We start from the raw sequence: 19,226 nt of genomic DNA, 5'->3' as shown, positions 1-19,226 counted from the left end.
AAGGTCACTTTGCTGCCAGCTCCCTCGCAGAAAACAGACGCCACTAATTTGACCGTGGCCATCTTTACCCCGCACATTAATCAGTTTTTCAGACGTCTACTGGATGAATTAATGAGACATTATTTTGTGCAGGTGGAATTTTATTTATTTTTTATTTTTTTGGGGGGGTGGACTGAAAACTGCCACCTACTCGAGGTGACGCTTTCCTCTAAAAAAAATTGTGAATATGATGTAAAAAAAACAAAAAAAAAACATGTAGCCTTGTGATACTAATAATAAAGGGAAGTCCGCAACCATAGTTCACTGAACAATCCATACTTGTGATGGTGATATGGAACCCCAATGTTTATGAATTGCCTTGCTTACAATCCAGACGGTGGCGGCCTGCTAGGGACCATGTCAACACTGTCACATGGTATTGTTGACAACATGCATGGCCTGGACAGAGAGGCTTTGGGATTCAGGCGGTGTGGCGAAGGGCGGGTAGATGGGGGGTGGGGTGGGCACTGATGAGGCTTGGATTTGGTCTTCTGTGAGCAGGCCTCGCCGTGGCAGATGGGACCCCGCGGTGTCCTGTGGAGTGTTGTGCCACCCTACGGGGAGCCGCCAGCTCCAGACGAGGAGCAAAACTCGCACTCCAGCTTTCTGTGTTTGTGCCACATGCGCCTACGAGCAAGAGAGCTGAAAGCCCCTCTTCCCCAAGAAACACTCTCCTCCTCCTCCTCCTCCTCCAGAGGCATTCTCCTCCAACTTCACAGCACTCTTTCATAAATGTTTGCTGCTTTGTGTCCTCCAAACTTTTGAACAAATTCAATTAATTGCAGTCACACTGAAAGCTTTGTTGTCTTATTATGTCACTATTGATTGGTGCAGACTGATGTTTGGTAATGCTGCTCAATAAAATGCTCACAAACAAAGGACTCCAGACTAGGGTGATCTACTTCACTGTTTAAAATCACAAGCTACTGCTGTATTCAAACCTGTTCCTCTGCATTTTTTTTTTTTTAAATAGCCAGTATGGTTTTATGAATATTTAGCAATTTATTTACCAAACAAATTGTCATAAGGGAACCTTTTACAATTTATTATTTGGTAAATATGTCATGAATGTAGATATGCAAGTAAACTCAATATTTTGAGATGAGTACTCAATGTACCTTATAGTTTAATCCAATTTATGCAATGTAATAGAAGTTTTACTTTAGTGCAAAGTTTCAGTTAAATATCACTGACTGGATGAATAAAGAGACAAGACAAAACAAGCAGTTACAAAAAGAGCAAGTATGGCTTATAAGTTTTTATTCTAACATGGAAAATCGCTGATATATATTTGCTTACAAAACGTTGATGTGGGGCATTTATTCTGAACTGTCTTTGTTCGATTCAGATTGAGTAATTTGAATTGAATAAATGCCGTTGAGAACACACCTAATTATGATTGAAATGAACTAATTGAGTTGTTTTCGAGAGTTTCGGCTCAGACACGTTTTCTTTTTTTTTTTTTTTTAAACTTTCGCCCATAATTGAGTAAGATATGAGCAGTGTAACAGAATGTGTCGTCAAGTAAACATTTCCATATTCTGTTTGCACTCCGGTGATGAGTATGTATTGACATCTTGGAAATCCTATATTTAATCAAACAGCTATGGCGTCAAGACGCATCTTTAATGTACACCAAATAAACACTATGGTCACAATGCCAACCATAAGGAAACACAATGCACAATGCAACACAAGGTGTGACGAATTTAAGGCTACAACCAGGGGAGGAAATTCCACCTTATTGTTTGGGAGGGGGAGAGGCTAAAATAAACAGGAAAAATGGAGGTGCTCGAATTTATGAGCCAATTATATTAGCACAATTGCCTACAGCTTCTCTATGGTTTAATATATCTCAAACCAAGTTTTAGAAGGTCATATGTTTTTTTTTTTTTTTTTTCCAGAACGGGTGGAGGGTCGTCATGCATTCGTCTCCCGGTGATTTTCATAATTCCCATTAATGTCTGGAATTACTGTGCACTGCCATTCACAGCATGCTACATGGGTTTGATCCACGCTCTTCTCGGTGCAGAACGCTGTGCCCACAGCGCCATCTACAGGTTTTTATCATGTAAAATATGAACTGAGTTGATACATATAAAAAAAAAAAAAAAAGGAACTTCAGCAAACGATAAATAGGGATAAAACAACAACAATGATAAGGACAAAGTAAATAAAAATGACAACATACAAGGGCAGAAATCAATCTTCAGTGTAGTGGAGTAGTGGATAAGTAGGCTCACGACAATGCAACAATAACAAGTGACTAAAGTTCAAAATTCTACACGGGAATGTTAAATAATATGGTTGATTGAAGACCAGAAGAGGCGCCACAACAGCGACAGTGTTAAAATGCATCACATCCTTTATTAAGAAGTCCAAGAAACACAAGTGAAAAATAAAAGCTTTTTTTTCTTTTTTCTGTGCTCTGCAGTGCTGCTGATGATCCGTGCCGTGCATTGCGTGCGCGCGCGCGCACATGCGCATGTGTGTGTGTGTGTGGGAGGGATCTCGCTCGCTCACGTTGCTGCTCGGGCCAGCAACACTGAAACTAGTTTCCTCTGCTGGTTTCTTGTAGGCTGTCATGGAGTCGCAGAGGAAGAACCGCATATCATTCCTGTGCTGCGTTTTCGTCCTGTGCGTGGATCTGCAGCTGGGCCTGGCGGGAGGTAAGACACCAAACCCGATCTGAGCTCCGAGCCTCGTGAACGCGCTTCTTCTTATTCTTATTATTATGATTATTATGTATCTGACGCTGCGTCGCTGTTGCAGGTCAGGCCTGCGTTGCAGCAACACGTCCTCTACTGTCTTATTTGTTCACACTGATCGGACATGTTTGTGTGAGGATTTCTTCACTAACGTAACACCCGGCAAACTTTCGTTTGCCAGATATAAAAAAAATGAGCGCTCGCGTTTGGTTTTCTTGCGACACATCCTGTTAAGTGACATTAGCAGGCAGCGTGGACTCACGTAACTCCCTGAAGTCTTTCTCCCATGTTGCGAAACAGGAATAAATCTGTTTCTATTGGTTTCCCACTGGCCGCGAACCCGCCCCCGTGCAAGAATCGACTCTAAATCGTGGATAATTGAAGTAAAAACATCAAGTTTAAAGTTTGTGATGTAATTGTGGGACAGCGACATAACCAGAGGGATGAAAATGAATTGATCCCAAATAACAGGTGCTGACCTAAAATAAACCTGCAGTGGGAAACGTCATAAAATCCCGACAGCATTCTGTAAACGCGCGCAGTGCATTGATAAAGAGGAACAATGGTCACAAGCTGAAAATACAAAACATGGGAGAGGAAACACACTGCAGCAGCCTCTTAAATAGCATTAGTAATGATCACAACGTTATTTTGGTCGTCTCTCTCACTCTCTCCCTCTCTCTCTCTCTCTCTCTCTCTCTCTCTCTCTCTCTCTCTCTCTCAACTATAGTAAAATGATGACGCAAGAAAAAAAAACTGGATATTTTAAAGACAACTTGTTCAAAATGTTTTCGGTGCTTTTTCTAAAAACAAAAAAACACAACAAACAAACTACTTATTGAAGACTGGCTAAGCATCGTTTATCCTCTGTCTATTAAAAAAAAAAAAAAAAAAAAGCAGCTGCAGCTTCTTAAACATGTGTTTGAGTCAATATCAAAGGTTGTTTTGTGACTTGCTCACTGAGACTTTTGACCTGCTCCATGAAAACAGCTGACAGTCAGAAGGAAGTCTGATACAGTGCAAACCGGCAGGATTTTCATGTCAACACATTGCTTCGTCTGTCCTTTCTTTGAGCAAGTTAGAAATGTAAAGGTCACAAAACTACAGCATGTCAAACGCTTTATTTGATTTATTTATTGTCATTATTATTATTATTATTATTATTATTATTTTTATCAAGACTTAAAGGGCTTTCTTTGATAAATATCCTAACATTTCACACTGTTTTTTGCTTCAACACATTTGACACGTTTCCTGTAGGACATATTATCAGGAAGCACCGCGTGACTTTCATTGCCAATAAACAAATACATTTACCTCTGAAACCACATCATAATGAGCAACTTGGCAAATTCGTAGCTCCTCTTAAGAACATCAATCCCTGGGTAAGATGTCCTTTTCTGCTCCTGAATTGAATGAAGCAGAAATTAATACGCTACTCACTAAACGTCAGGGATATTTGGCTCTCGGGTGAAGTTTATGCAAAACATAAAATGTTCATGCAACAGTGATATTATATCATGAAAGTAGGGCATCAAGTAGAAGCATGCAATGGTAATTCCGTCGTCTCATACGTTTCATAATGTTGAGTTGCTGTCGATCAATTGTTGGGGTTGGGGCTTGTCTTGGTCTCATGATTTCAAAATATGAACAGCATGACTTTTCAAATACTAATTCTAATTCAACAAGGACATTTATCGTTGAACTCGTGGATCTAACTTCTGCTTCAGATTTTGCTGTAACAACAAGTCGTGCACAAAAAACCCAACTGAAACACTGAACAGCTGGACATGTGCGTTCAAAAGTTTAGAGACGGTCACATTAAGTTGACCTGTAAAGGTTGTCCTGCAATTTCACCGGGAAAACTAAACATCCCTAACTTTTTGTGAATTGTTTACATTTGGCACCAAACACCCACACTGCTGGACTGATACCATGCATGTATTACTCCTTATCTGGATTATTGTCCTCTATAATCCGGATCTCTACACACTTGGAAGACAAATTAGCCGGGAAAACCACATCCCTCTGACCCCCGGATTGCTCCAGATGAGGAGGCCGGCCCCACAGTTTGAGAACTACTCATCTGTGATCAGAACTTGGTGGACAGCAGTTTATTAGTGAGGACAGTGATTGAATTATCTTTAGTCGGCAGAGTTACTCACATGATCCCAGTCTGGGTTTGCTGCTCGTCGGCTCCACTGAAGGCCTGACGGTTCCCTCCCTCACATGCCAAATCCTAGATTTTACACTCCGACCTTGGAGTAATTATTGTGACTTCAGTACAAAACATAGTGAACAAATGTGCCAGGCCTTGGACTCTAAGTAAGGTTCCTGTTTCTTTTCTTTTCTTCTTCTTTTCTCCAGACTGCCCTGCAGATGGACGCACATGGGTGCCCTTTGGAGACAGATGTTACCACTTTGTCCATGGAGAAGAAGACCTAATCAAAAGCTACACCTTTGAGAGAGCTCAAACTCTCTGCCATAACTTTGGTACATGGGACATGTTACCCTTTAACTTTTTTTTTTCCTCATTTCACAATGTGTGTGGGAAGATGTCACTATTGCTGTTTTTATTTTTGTTTCTAGAGCTTTTGACCATCCAGAGTGCTGAAGAAAACGACTTTGTAATTCAATATTGCCCAAACGTGTGGAAAGGAAAAGTCAACGTGTGGCTCGGGATGTATTACGACACAAACGGTACGTACGAACGTGCTCGTTGAATTCATAAGGTACGTCCGTCGTCTCTGCTCGGGCACTGACTGACGGACCGGCGCGTCTCCTCAGCTGAAGACATGAGGTGGTTTCATGAGGACCCTGTGAAGTTCACCAACTGGGAGGATGGCTCGTCTCCATCCGACCTCGTGCCCATAGACACGTGTGTGGCATTGCACAGTAACACGGGGAGGTGGGAAAATGTCAGCTGCATGGAAGAAGTGGAGAATGGAGTGATCTGTGAAACGGCTCAGGGTAAGATTTGAGTGTTTCCTGACTGCTTGGTTGCTGAATTGATGACTGATTTATTATGTGTGAGAATGTGACACGAGAACATATTGTTTGGGGTCGTTTCTCTCACAATGTGCTTTCTCTCCCCCCCCCCCCCCCCTCAGAAGCGGAGGCAGCCAAGCGGAGTGAGTCCACCTTTTTAAGCCTTTCTTTGTGCTTTCCTTGCTTATTCCTCCGTGATTTTGTGTTAATTGATGTGACCTTCCTCGCTTTGTTTCTCGTCGTCCTCAGAGCCGAGCCCGCTGCTCTCCGCTCTGGTCATTCTCAGCGTGGTGGCTATCATCGGAATCTCGGGCGTTATTTGGTTCGTGCACCAGAAGCGTCATAGCGGCTTCACCATCCTCTCGGCGTTTGAGTACCATCCTCCGTTCCGAGTCCTGGATGCAGACCAGTCCTGCCTGGTTGAGGCTGAGGAGACTAACAGCGTACCCTAGGTGTTTGATTGTTTTTTTTTGTTTGTTTTGTTTTTTTACCTCCAGTCCTAAATCAGTCAGTAAAGCAGTTTTGGATTAACATACGGCAAGCAAAGCAATGACTCAGAACAATGTTGTGTGTTTGGGAGAAAACTGACGTCAAGCTTGCTGATATACTAACTACTTAATTTCACTATTGCGTTTTGGTCACTTTGTACTAACAAACTATCACCAGTGTGTTTTTTCAGATTGGTGCATTTCCATCACCTGTCGCAGTTTTTCTTGCACATATTAAAATCTCTTTAATGGATTACAATAAAAGGCGGAGGAGGTTTATATTTGATGTACAGGGATTTTTCAGCCGCTTGCATTCACACTGATTTGGGAGAATATCAAATGCATGACTTTGTGATGCTCAAGTTGCTTAATTCATGTTTAGTTCCTAAGATGCAATAAGCCTCAAAATGTTGAACGCTACCTTTTTGTATAACGCAGCCGATAATGTAATTATTGGATCCGGATCTAGTTTGTAATCCAAGTTTTGTGTTGAACAGTTGTAGAAGTACCAAGCCAAAATAAGCTGACAGCAAGAGAGTTTATTTTTAAGAAGAAAAACTTGCCTGCCTTTGTAAAACCTTCTGGTATTAATGGTGAGAGCTTTTTGTAAACAATTCCAGCAAAACTAAGAGCATTTGGGGCTCCTTCCTTTATGCATGTAAATGTAGCCAGTAAGATGAAGTTGCACTGTCCAGTGAAGCAATTCATTTTTTTTATTTAACAAGCGAAATATCCTGATATGAAAACTAAACCAGTCCTATTTCAGAAATGTTCTGGGAAGTTTCCCTGCAGCCTTGTTAGGTACCCAGATTTCTGTTTTCTGCCAGTAAACGGAACCATTCCTTTTAGAAGAGTTTGTTAAACGACTATGATTGTCTCTATTTTTATTGCCAAACAAGTTAAATGATGCAATCTTTGTTCGGAAATGTAACGAATCTTCTTTCCGCCTTGTGAAATACATTATTGAAGCTACCATGTGAATGAGCCAGTCTATGAATGAGTAGACAATCAGGGGTTGGCTGATGGTGACAGTCCTACAGTAGAACGACTATTCCTAGTACTATTGCTGTTTTTTACCGGCACTTGTTTGGGTTTTTTTTTTTTTTTTTTTTAAGAGATTCTTATGAGTGTGATGAGCCAAAGTGTCCAAATATTTTAAAAGCTTGACTAAACTTGTGCATCTTCAGCAGTAAGAACCCCTCTGTGCAATATTTAAGATTCAAATGTTTGAGTCCTTTTTGTGCTTTCAGAATAAAGTGTGTTTGGATCATTGACTTTTTTTTTTTACTTTTCTGCTGTAAATTCACGTCGTCCCCCACATTCTGCAGGGTGATCCAGGAAATACGAACTGAGAAAAGGAATGGACTACTTTGAGTTTTGTGTGATCTATATAGAACTTCCCTGCTAAATATATATGTCGATGCATAATTAAGGTGAAAAAGATAAATTAGGCCACCCGAAATTGGGATAGAGTAATGAGATTTTGAAAAGATATCTAAATCACTGTCAGCTGGTAAGAGCCACACGTAATAAAGGTTCAGTGGTTCTGTTGACATCACAGTGTGGTCACGGATGAAACAGAACTGAAAGAAGTCAGCAGGATATCCTTTTTTTTTTTTTTTTTTAATTCACTTTCAAGCACATCTAATTTTGGGTTCCCAAGAAATCTGTAAAGTCTCTGCTTCGAATGCCTCTTTGTTGAGAACACAGTTCTTTCAAAGTTTTAAACACCGTCCAGAATTATCAAAGCAGCAGCATTTACTTAAAAGACACATCAAAAGGTGGTTATAACAATAGCCTGTTCCTTTAAGTTTTCTAGGTAATGTCTGTTTTTAACCACCAGGTGGAAGAGTAAAACGCTTATGTGTTGCGTCTTTCCCTCTTTCCCTGTTGGCTTCTGACAAATGTTTTCCAGAGGATCCATTTGTGATGGAGAGTGTTTCTTGTCAAACATTACTTTTTCCATAAATACACAAGCAAACGGTGCGGGGGGAGGACGTGGGAAAGGTACAAACCTTAAATGCGAGTAAGATTTCTCTGGGAGGCCAATGCATTTACTCTTTGAGCCAAAAGATCCCATTTTAGACAGAAGTCAAGACATCAGAACGATGCTTGCACTGAAAGGTTAATCCCACAGCTATAAAATATTAGACTGGTGTCAAAAGAGTTACGTGTGGCTTGAGGTGATAATGAAGTGCACTTGAATAATAAATGCATCTGAGAAGTCCTAAAAAGAACAGCTTAAAGGTGCAGTGTTTAAACATGTAGTGAAAGCACTTTTGTGCATTAGGTGGCAGTAGTAGGTCACTGCATTTGTCCAGCTTGTGTTCAGTCCTGTGTATTTATCACAAAGTTCAACCAACTAATGATTCAATCTCAATTCCTTATCATACTTAATACTTTCTTAGTTACTGTGTGAACTATGTAATTCATATGAGGGAGAGCTGTGTTGTCAGGAATTGAAAAAAAGAGAATGCTGATTTTTTTTGAGTGGTTTACAAATCTATAGAAGGCAAAGCAAATCTGATTTTTTTTCTTTTTCTTAGATTAGGTCTTTAAAATTACTTCATTGGTGTAAATGTAGCACACATTTATCATGAGACCTTAAAATTGAAACTGAAGGGTCACTGCTCATTAAAATCCAGTGGTGTGTCATTAATTAGACAGACAACATGCTAATTATCTATACAATAATATACAAATTATTGCTTTTGACTGGTTGACTGTTTTGAAATTACTGTCCCCCCCCCAAAAGCAGAGATCAGACAAAAATACCGTCATTAAAATCTAAATTGCATTTCTCTTCATTCAGCCACATCATTTGAAAATTACAGGCAAAATATGTGCTTTAATTTCTTAAACTTGCGTAAACTGCAGCACACTACGATAAGACCAAATGACACAATAAATGGAAGTATTGACTCTGCTGGCAAAGTGCATTCAGTGCTTCATCCAGGTCTGTCCCTGCACCTGCTCCACCATCAGTCAGCCTGAGCTGTCGGTTCTATTATTCCTCGCTGCTCGCTGAACCAATAATGATTCCTCTTGTCATTCAGTTCTTTGAGCCAATACCTTGACGTACCGTCAACAAAAAGTAAAATTTGTTAATCTGTATTGTTTTACAATTATAATTTGGTTTTTCCTAAAAAAAAAAAAAAGACATTTTAACTCGATTGTTGTTACAAACAGATTCCAGGTAAAGTCATTAATCCTGCCTCATTATTAAAAACATCTTTTGTGTGTATTTGTGCGTATTGTCGCAGCAGACTTGTCTCGTCACATAAAAAGCTGTAGTGGCCTATTTTTGCTCAAATTACACCAAATGATTTTTCTCTCCACACACATCTGCCACACCACTGCTTGGAGCAGGACGAGGTCGACACTGACCCAGAATGACTAATTATAACGGACATTGGTATGCATGAAAAGGATCTGACAAACAGAAGCATGACAGAATAAAAGAGAGGCACAAAAGACACACGTTCATCATGTGAATGATCTAATCGTCTGTCAAACTGATAATGAAATATGGAAGCTGTCCTGCTCATGAAGCTAATGTAAAAAACACAGAAAGGAGCAGGGACTCTTTATGTGGGAGACCTTTTTCTCAAGCTATTTACTGCTTCTAGGTTTTGGCTGCAACCTTGCGTTTAGTTAAACATTTTTTAGAAGATTTTGATGAATTTATTATATTTGCATTCAGGCTCTTTTTCTATTCATGTTCCTGTTTTCCTTGGAAAAGGCGTCTGTACACAGAGATACACCGAGATGCTTCCTCTCTGCCTGGCCATTGAACATACAGTAAGACAAGACGTGTTACGTTTCAATTCTGAACCCTTGAAGTAGTGATTTTACATTGCAACATGCACTCACAACATCAATGGTCAAACTGAACGTAATTGCGTTGCTGGTGTTGTGTAAAACCTTGCATTTAATTATCAAACTAACCAGACAGCGTAACACCAAATGGGCTTGCATTTTTGTTGTAAGGGAAAACTGATAAAAAAAAAAAAGCTTATCTCAGACTCAAAGTCAAATGACACACACACACACACACACACACACACACACACACACACACACACACACACACACACACACACACACACACACACACGAGATGAAATCACCCAGTTTTTAGCACAGACATTGAGCCACAAATGCATATGCCGGGCTGGAAGGCTTTGTTGTTGAAGGGATCAGAGAATTATGTGCTGACATGATTAAAATCTGTATTACTTTAATATGTCAGGGGAAAAAATTATGGTATCCAGTCCAACTCCTTTGCCTCAAGGCTATCCCTTTCCCTGTGTAAAAAAAAAGGCACCTTAAAATGAAAATAAAAAACAAAAAAAAAAAAACGCCTCAAACATCCTAATTTGTTTTCTATCAGTCTCCCGAGAGATCATCTTTGCTGTGTCTTTGGTATCTCATTATACTTTCTAATCAAGACCATTTAAAAATCTCTTTAAAAGGGACAGGGCTATTTGCCCTTCCCCCAGCAAGCTGCTTGCATTGCAGCCATCGACTGTGACTTATTATGTTACAAATGACCAAGGCAAGCTGACATTTTGATTTTATGTGGCGCAGCTCTGCTCTCATCCATTGCTCACTCTCCTGCATCAAAAAGGCAGGTATCATATGGCTTGGATGGCAAATCTCTCAGAGCAGTCTTTTCCTCCCTCACGTTGCCGTGTGTGTTTACCTCAGTACAGCTGCGATTGTGCTAAAGCTTCGACAATGACACAGAATTAATAGGGAGGAAATCAATGAGCTCAAGGGACTGTGAACAAGAAAATAAACATGTTTTAAATTACAAATGCCAATCAACGATTTTGTTCATCCCATGATTTGGTTCAAATAAGCCTTTTGTGCCTTAATTACTGCATCCACATATTACTCAGGGTACTTAAGCAAAAGGAGCTGTGCCAGTGAAGGGAAACATGGCTTCACAGAAAACAGAGAGCTGTGAGCACATGTCACCCTGGTTTAAGAGGCATTTAATACATTGTAAAATAAAGCACAATGGTTTTTAATGGTCAACACGTTTCCCTGCTGTTACTTTGTTTGCATTACATTTTGTTACTAATGCGGTTCTTCCTGGTGAGTGTATGTTTGCTTAATGATCAGAGGAAAGAAAGACAGATGGTAATCCTTGGCCTAATTGAGCCACTTCATTGGTTGCAATGTGTTGCAGCCTCTTTTTTCTTTTCTTTTTTCTTCACTTAATTCCCTAATTTCACCAGAAAACACAACATTAATGCATTCGTGTTTACATTCGTGCATCTGTAGAAGCCCCAATTTGGGGATGATTTAAATAGTAGGGGTAAGAGACCTTTAACAATCAGCGCTGCTTTTATTTTTGAAGATGCAGAGGGTTGGGCACCACACATGTGAGCAGTTACTTTGAATTATATCTTTTAAAATCCCACAAAATTATTTGTGCTTTAAATTTGTTTGCATTTCAGGTGTTACTTTCCCCGTGACTACACAGAAGAATAAGACTCATCATTTCTTATAGACTCATAATTTTCTTACAAACATTTTGCCTCCATTGCTTGTCATTGTTTCTGATTTTCCATCTTTGTTTTCTGTGTTGTTGTCACATTATGCTTGGATGTGTCTTTTATTGCTTGCAGTACAAAGTGTGGCAGAGCTGTTATCCCTGCACCATCAAATCTTCTAAAAGATCATTGCGTTTTTATGTATGTCTGTTTTATTTTCATACATTTGACAGAGCGTTCAAAAGGTACCATCGCTCCTGCTGCCTGTTTTGTTTTCGAATCACAACACAAGCTTTACGAACAATGCACTTGTCCAAAAAACACAATTGGCTTCCTCCTATTTTTACTTTTTAACCTTATCAAGAGTAATGCTTTTTAAAAAAAACAACCCAAAAAACAAGCAAAACATTTCAACTGTCGATTGCATTAAAAACACTAACATCCTCCCACAAAGACATGCTTGGTAGGTTAATTGGTGAGTCTGAATGGCTGGAGGTGTGAATGTGTCTGTGTTAGCCATGTGATGGACCTGGCACCTGTCCAGGCTGTACCTGCCATGAATCAGTCTGTGGCTGGACTCATGTTTCTAGGTCTGTGCTATTGTGAAAACCTCTGACCGTTTATTTACCTGTTGGTGAACAAGTTCACACTGCAAATTAATATTCGTGGAGTGTGAACGAAGCCGAGGGTTGTGTTGAAATGTTTTTTTTTGTTTGTTTTTGTTTTAAAACAGCTTTGACAACTGCCACATTTCAAATTATCTTAATAAGTATAGCTATTAAGACATTATGCAAGTTGGAAAAATACACAGTGCAACATCATTTAATAAATAATCCCTCTTCTATACAGCTTTATCAAAACAAGATCCTGGAGATGATAGCAGCTTATTATCAGTAAACCCACACACACACACACACACACACACACACACACACACACACACTGGGACTCCGAGTCACCTCTAATCAAATGCATGTTTCACAATATATAGGAATATATGTTGTTGGAGATTATAGAAGTCAATTAAAATCAAGTTTTAAATATGTGATACTGAATGATATCATATAGTATACAATGCAGTGAGTTGTGTGAGTTTATGATAAACATCATATCTTTAATAATCATCAGTATTCTCCAGAATACTGATGATTATCCGCTTCGGATTTTCTGTTTATGTACAGATACAAGGGTGAAAACAGTTTTACTGAGGAATCGGGTAAACTAGGACAGGGTTTCACTTACACTCACTTATACTCAAAAAATAATAGAAACCCCAAATAATAACCTGGTAGGTCATATTTGACACATTAACCGCACACAAAAAAACAAGACTTATTTTTTCTTGATTAGTCCTTTGTTGTTACAATGCTTCTTTTAAATGGTGTTCGTTGGGAAATCCTGTTGATTTTCCTTTCAAATGTTGCTGTATTTGTTGGGAACAATCTTTAGAGTTGCCTCTTGCTTTAAACCCCATTTCAATGAGTATTGTCAACTTTTGCCATTACTCAAAACAAAAACAAAAATATGGGGGGGGGAGCAAGGAAATATTTGATTTGTAGATTATTTCTTTGTAGAAATGCTTCTCCACAAAACATCTTATACTGGTGGACATCCAGAGTGTAATCATTTTAAACTGTACGACATTTGAAAGGAACGTCCATTTATAGGATTAGCAAAAGAGTTTAAAATTGTTGGTTGTGCCCTTGAAAAAAAATTTGCTGAATCTTCTCTACTAGTTCAGAAGCTTTTTTTTCTCTCCTGCTGTCAACAGCAAATACTTTTTTTTTTTTTTTCATGAGACCAATCCTCATAGTTCTGCAGCTCATCCCCCAAATGTAGGTGGGTAATTTTTAAAAGCGAAACAAATAGGTGTTCTAATGGTACAAGATTGACTGCAAATCGACATTGAAACTGAAAAATAATCAAGCACAAATTATCCGTTGATTTATGTGTGGTTTATTTAAATTGATCAAAACTCTTGACATGTGTCATTGAGGTTAAATGGGAGTTCTCAAAGTGTCATTGCAAAGCTTAAATCACGTCTGGTGCCTCCAGCCCACCCAATTCTTATACCAAGTGAAAGTTGGGTAGTTGAATGTCAAATTCACTCATCAGAAGACATCATTATTGAAGGCTGTTGGGATTTGTTATCCATTACAATTACAACATACTTACTAACAAAAATGCATGTTTTAATTGAAATGTTTCGAGTTTTACCTTCCAGCTATTCATGGGTTTTGGCAGGGAAAATCCTGTAAAAGGTCACCAGCCCATCACAGGGTAAACACAAAGAGACAGACAACCACACGCACTCCCAATTACACCTAAGGGCAATCAAGGGATAGTGGATGATCATCACATGCATATTTTTGGACTGTGGGGGGGAAAAAAAAAACAAAAAACAAAAAACGTAGTACGTGTGGAAACCCATGCACACAAGGGGAGAAAATGCAAACCCCGCGCAGAAAGGCCCAGCCAGTATTTGAACCCATAACCATCTTGGTATGAGGCAAGAGTGCCACTCCACCTAACTTTCCTTTTATGTCAGAATCTCTTCTTGGAAATTAAAGATGAAGAGAATCCTGCCTGGATAAAGCATCCCCCTGACCCCCACGTCTGCTGCTGCTCCATCCTGCCTGGGGGGGAGGGATGGAGGGGGGGGAGGGAGGGGGCTGGCAGTCATCACCTTGAAGACAGGACCTGCATCTGGTAAGGCGCGCTTGTCATAAGCTAAAGACCCCTGGATGTGTTCACTGCTTGACGTGGCCGTGCTGGTACTTGCTGCTGCTGCTGCATCCTCGATGCCCGCCAGGTACCAAACTTTGAACGCGTCCACTGCATCGGCGATGGTGCTGTGCAGCTGAAGAGCAGCCCCCCCCCCCTGCAGCAATTTCAGCGGGAGCTGCTCCTGCAAGGAGGTCCAGCTTGCAAGCTCCTGCTTGCGGCTCCTGATGCGCCTCCTCGCCGCAGCAGCCCGGTGCTCACTGGGAACCAAACTTTGCCTGGCTCGCGGGCTGACGTCACTCCCGTGGAGTTGAAAACAGGAGTATGTTGGAGCTGCGACTACAGACGTTCAGTCACACTCAGTGACCACTTCTCCATTCATCTCCCGCAACATCCCCCCCTAAAAAAAAAACAACCACTCAAACTTGGATGTAAAGACACACTCGCTCGGGCATTTCCCTCCCCCCCCTCCTTTTATCCCCTCTTCCTCTCCCCCCTTTCTCTCCATGAAGGAATACGCGGTTTCTCGGGAGATAAGGTGAGTTTTTTTCCTTTTGTTTTGTTTTTTTTCTTCTTCTCGCTCACGTTGATTTTTTTGATTGCGCTTTGACAAGAGCTATGCTAACGCCGCGAGGCTAACTCGCCGAGCATCACCGCCTCTCTGCACTTGCCTCTCCGGCTCCAGCCTCTCCGGGACTTCTGACCGCACCGCGGTTTAACACAACTTCATTCGCAAAGTCTTTCACGTCGGCTTGCCCGTGGTGTCCAGCTGAACTTTTCCGCCGGATAAACTAGTCCCCGTGTTCGAAAGAGAAACTTATAATCGGAGGCGAGCGGCTTGTTGGCACTTGGCAGTTGTGTAAGTTGAAATGAGCAGAGATGTCACCGCTCCGGTTCAGCATCGGGTCTTTTGTTGAGCCGCTGCTCCACTTTTACACCACAAAACCTCGAAAACGAGACAATCTGCAATGTTTTTTATAAAGGATTATAATACTAGGATGATAAGAAGTGCAGTGTGAGGAGGAGGGTAGCTTGTGCTATGTGCGGGTGTCTTTAAATGACCCAAACAGCTGATTCTAATACAGGTGGGCTGATCCTTTTGATGTTTTTTGTTTGTTTGTTTGTTTGTTTTTTAATGTTTTCGTACAGAAAAGGATCAGGTGTGAGCCGAGCTGCCTCTCTGTCCTCACCTTGCTCTTAATAGAAAATGATGCAGATGTGATCTGAGTCGATATTTACCTTTTGGGATTATGACAATACGCTCCATTTTTCTATATTAACAACAAGGCATTCGCCATCTTGGGCTATTTAAACCTGCCGTGTGTTTATTTAAAGGGAGCTTGTGTCAACCTTGTAATTAAACTTTGGAGGAGGGGGGCAGATCTGAAAGGCACAGCCTGGATTTCTCTTGTGTTGACACTGCAAGCAAGTGTTTCAATTATACTAATGTGATGGTCTCATAACTGATTACAAAACCATGATTCAACAGCTTTTCATCTGTGTGTGTGTGCATGTGTCACCCATCTGCAGGAGCCTCAGCCATTCTGTGTTTTAACCTCTGTTATCATGCAGGCGCCACAAGCACAAACTTGGCTTAACTTCTAATGGAGAAAATAATATTGCCCTGATCGGCTCCATGTGCATGGTGCTTTTATTGAAACTTGGATTACTCTGAATCTGAGAGTGAAGGATGACCTGTTTTTTGCCTGTTGATTTTCACAGTGGAAAAGCTACTAAACCTGAAGCATCTTCGGGGCACACAACCCACCAGCAGACGCATTAAAGCAGGACAAGGTGTTACTAGTAATAACATTCACAATAGACCTGTTGTATCCAGCTGTCCTCCATTGCCATGGCAGTGTGACAGAGAGGGCTCAAAACCCGAAGCAGGTACATGCAATTCAATGATCATTACCATCATTTGCGCCTCCGCTGCTGCAACATGTCAAAATGGCTTGTATATGGATCGTAAAAAAAAAAACCTAGACAAGATAATTTCTCGGGAAGTGAACATAAAAGGCACTTTCAAACTATGCCATCAAGCGGGCTTTTTCTTTTATGCCGTGCACTTGGGTTTGTGCCATCAAGCTCATTTTGATGGCATAGATTTATCATGCATCATTTAGTTTGTTTTGGCATTCATCTTTTGTTTGCTGCACAGTGGAGCTGATTTGACTAAACAGATCCAATTGGTAGTAATGAACTAGCATGTGACCTTAGTGCGCGCTGTCTCGGGGAAATGGCAGCAAACATTAGTTCTGGTAAAGTTCATCATTTAAATGGCCTCAGTAGCCAAGGAAGTGAGATAAATCAGATCACAGCCTTGATGTGTTATGCATGCATCCAGTAACTGCCAATGAATCAAAACACAGGTAGAAGGTCACTAAATTCGCCTCATATTTATTCAGTGCACACGTCCTTGAAAAGCTCTGCAGACAGGCCTGTGTTGTGCGCTGCTAATATGAGCCTTTAACACCGGGGAAACAAAAGAGTCAGCAAGTTGGCATTTGAATGGTGGAAATATTGCAGTGTTTGGTTCTTCTGCCTCCAAAGCACAAAGGAATTCATAGTTGCTGAACTAGATAAAATAGATTTTCTTGACCTCTCAAAACAAAATGGGAAGAAAAAACAGCTTTTGAACAGACAGCTTTTGTGCAACTGTGTACAACTACAGCATACATGTCCATTTGCCTTATCGCTGTGTATATTTCTGAATTCTTGTAAATGATGGGTTTATTTATTTCCGACAATCATCAGGGATTTTCAGTGTCTGGGAGGATGTTTCCACCCTCCTCAAGCTTAAACCAAATTGCACCCTGCAACTCACACAACAGATGCGTTCTCTCATGCCAAGGGACAATTTCTGGTTTAATGCTGGACTTCACATGATATATTATTATCAACAGCTGTTGGCATCCATGAAACTGTTCTGGAAGATTTTATTGGAAATATATTTCGGGTCTTTATGCGTTATCTGTTACTGTCGTAACGGTTATTGTTTTGCAGTAAAGATGATGATGACAGGACAGTTACAGGAGTGACTTGCTGAGGCATCTCCTGTAAATCTGATATTTTGCATAGAAGCCTTTGTCTTGATGTCAGTTAGTCTATTACACTGAGCACTAAGTTCAGTTAAAAAAAAAACAAAGTTTTCCCAAATTAAAAGCCCAACCCTGCACTTTGAAAACCACTACCCTCGACTAGTCACCTGTGTTACTTTTCTGACATTATTGGATCTTTTACTTCAGCTGGACATCAGAGTAAAACATTCCTGCCGCCCCTCTTGGTATGTTTCTATAGAATTTGAGCCGACCCCTTTTTATGTTCCTCTGGCTCTTTCTTTGGCCTTTTGAAAGGGCCAAAGGAGGCAAAAAAAAAAAAAAAGCCAGGCCCACTAATAATTGTGTTTCACCCATTTTCACCCTGTCTCTCCTATTCTTACCCTTTCCACAAGTTTGCACTCATTAATCAAAGATGCTGGACTCCTGCTGAGGGCTGAGCTGAAGGTTCATCAATTTGGCAGCCAGCTTTCTGTAAGGAACCGGAGCCGGGGCTCTTAACACACAAGCATAAATAAATCTATGGTCGTTATATGCAAGCCCTGAAGGTTAATGCTGTATAATTTAATGTACCCTCTTTGTCTGCTGTGATTGATGTTTTTAAACATGTAAGGCTTGACGGGAGTCCCTTTTTGTAGGTCAGTGTTGACACTTTATGATTGGGTGAGCTTGGGGGGAGCGGCACAAGGGAGGTGGATTATTAGGAATATGTCAGGGAGATTACTCTTTTTCACTCATCTTCCTGGTCTATTTTCTCCCTGCCTGGAGATGCTTGTCGCGGTGCTTTATTTGAACCAGCGATGCCTCCGAGATTGAAGTCTGCCCACTGTGTTAATGGGACCGATGTTTAAAATGCCAGGAGCCCGGTCTGTTTGTGTGGCTGTTCTGTATTTATTTGCATCCTGTACCGCTAAGATCTCAGGCCTGCTGGAAACGAATGGATTGACTCCATATTTATAGTTCTTAGTCAGGTAGGCACAGCAATACATATTGATACCTACAGATCTTTGGTCCAGTTCCTGTTGTCAACCACTCTCACACAAAGACCGTGTTCTCAGCAGCCCTGCTTTTATTGATCCTCACGCATTTAAAATCCTGGCACTGCTGGTCACAAACAATTCAGCTGCGTTAGGCTTGCTGCTGCCGCCGCACTTCGAATATTCAATTCTTTCTCCAAATCATATGGCCTGATGCACCCCTGAAGAGGAGAACCGCATTCCCTCCCACGTTGAGATTAGCAAAACCGAGATGTCAGGCCCTGCAAGCACTACAAACTAAAGTCTGGCTTCGGCAAAAGAGGAGAGAAGCAACGATAAGCTACAAATGTGACTGACTCATTATTTGTTTTGCATGTAAATAAGCTCCTTATGCTCTGAGGTGGCTTACCTGAGTGGTTTAAAGTGATTCATAGCTTAAGAGGAGTACATAGTCTGAAAATAGCCTCTGTGTGTCTATATCTCACTTAATGGAGTTTCATATAAGGACAGGGGGGAGGATTCTTGTTTTATACTGCAGGGTTCTTATTGATGATTATTGGCCATGTATCCCCAATAATGGGAAAATGTTAATGGACCTTTATGAATTAAAAACAATGAATGCATTTTTTTTTTTAAACGGCCCAACATTTAAATTCTTGCTCTTTATTGCAGAGGCCCTGTGTCTTTATTGCAGAGGCCCTGCAGAGGCCCTGTTGCAGAGGCCCTGTAGTACATCTAC

At 40.8% G+C, this 19,226-nt stretch overlaps 1 protein-coding gene across 1 annotated transcript; it reads left to right on the top strand.

Annotated features, from left to right (window-relative positions):
* The first annotated feature begins 2,555 nt into the window (after positions 1 to 2,555).
* Positions 2,556 to 7,497, top strand: cd302 (CD302 molecule). The gene is made up of 6 exons (XM_080497709.1): positions 2,556 to 2,708; positions 5,115 to 5,240; positions 5,337 to 5,447; positions 5,535 to 5,717; positions 5,858 to 5,878; positions 5,985 to 7,497. The coding sequence occupies exons 1-6, from the start codon at positions 2,624 to 2,626 to the stop codon at positions 6,185 to 6,187; spliced, it is 729 nt and encodes a 242-aa protein (XP_080353835.1). The 5' UTR covers positions 2,556 to 2,623; the 3' UTR covers positions 6,188 to 7,497.
* The last annotated feature ends 11,729 nt before the right edge of the window (positions 7,498 to 19,226 follow it).

This window comes from Blennius ocellaris, assembly GCF_963422515.1.
Source record: "Blennius ocellaris genome assembly, chromosome: 6".
NCBI lineage: Eukaryota > Metazoa > Chordata > Actinopteri > Blenniiformes > Blenniidae > Blennius > Blennius ocellaris.
Note: the sequence above shows the minus strand (reverse complement) of the source record. Positions and strands in the feature narration are given on the sequence as shown.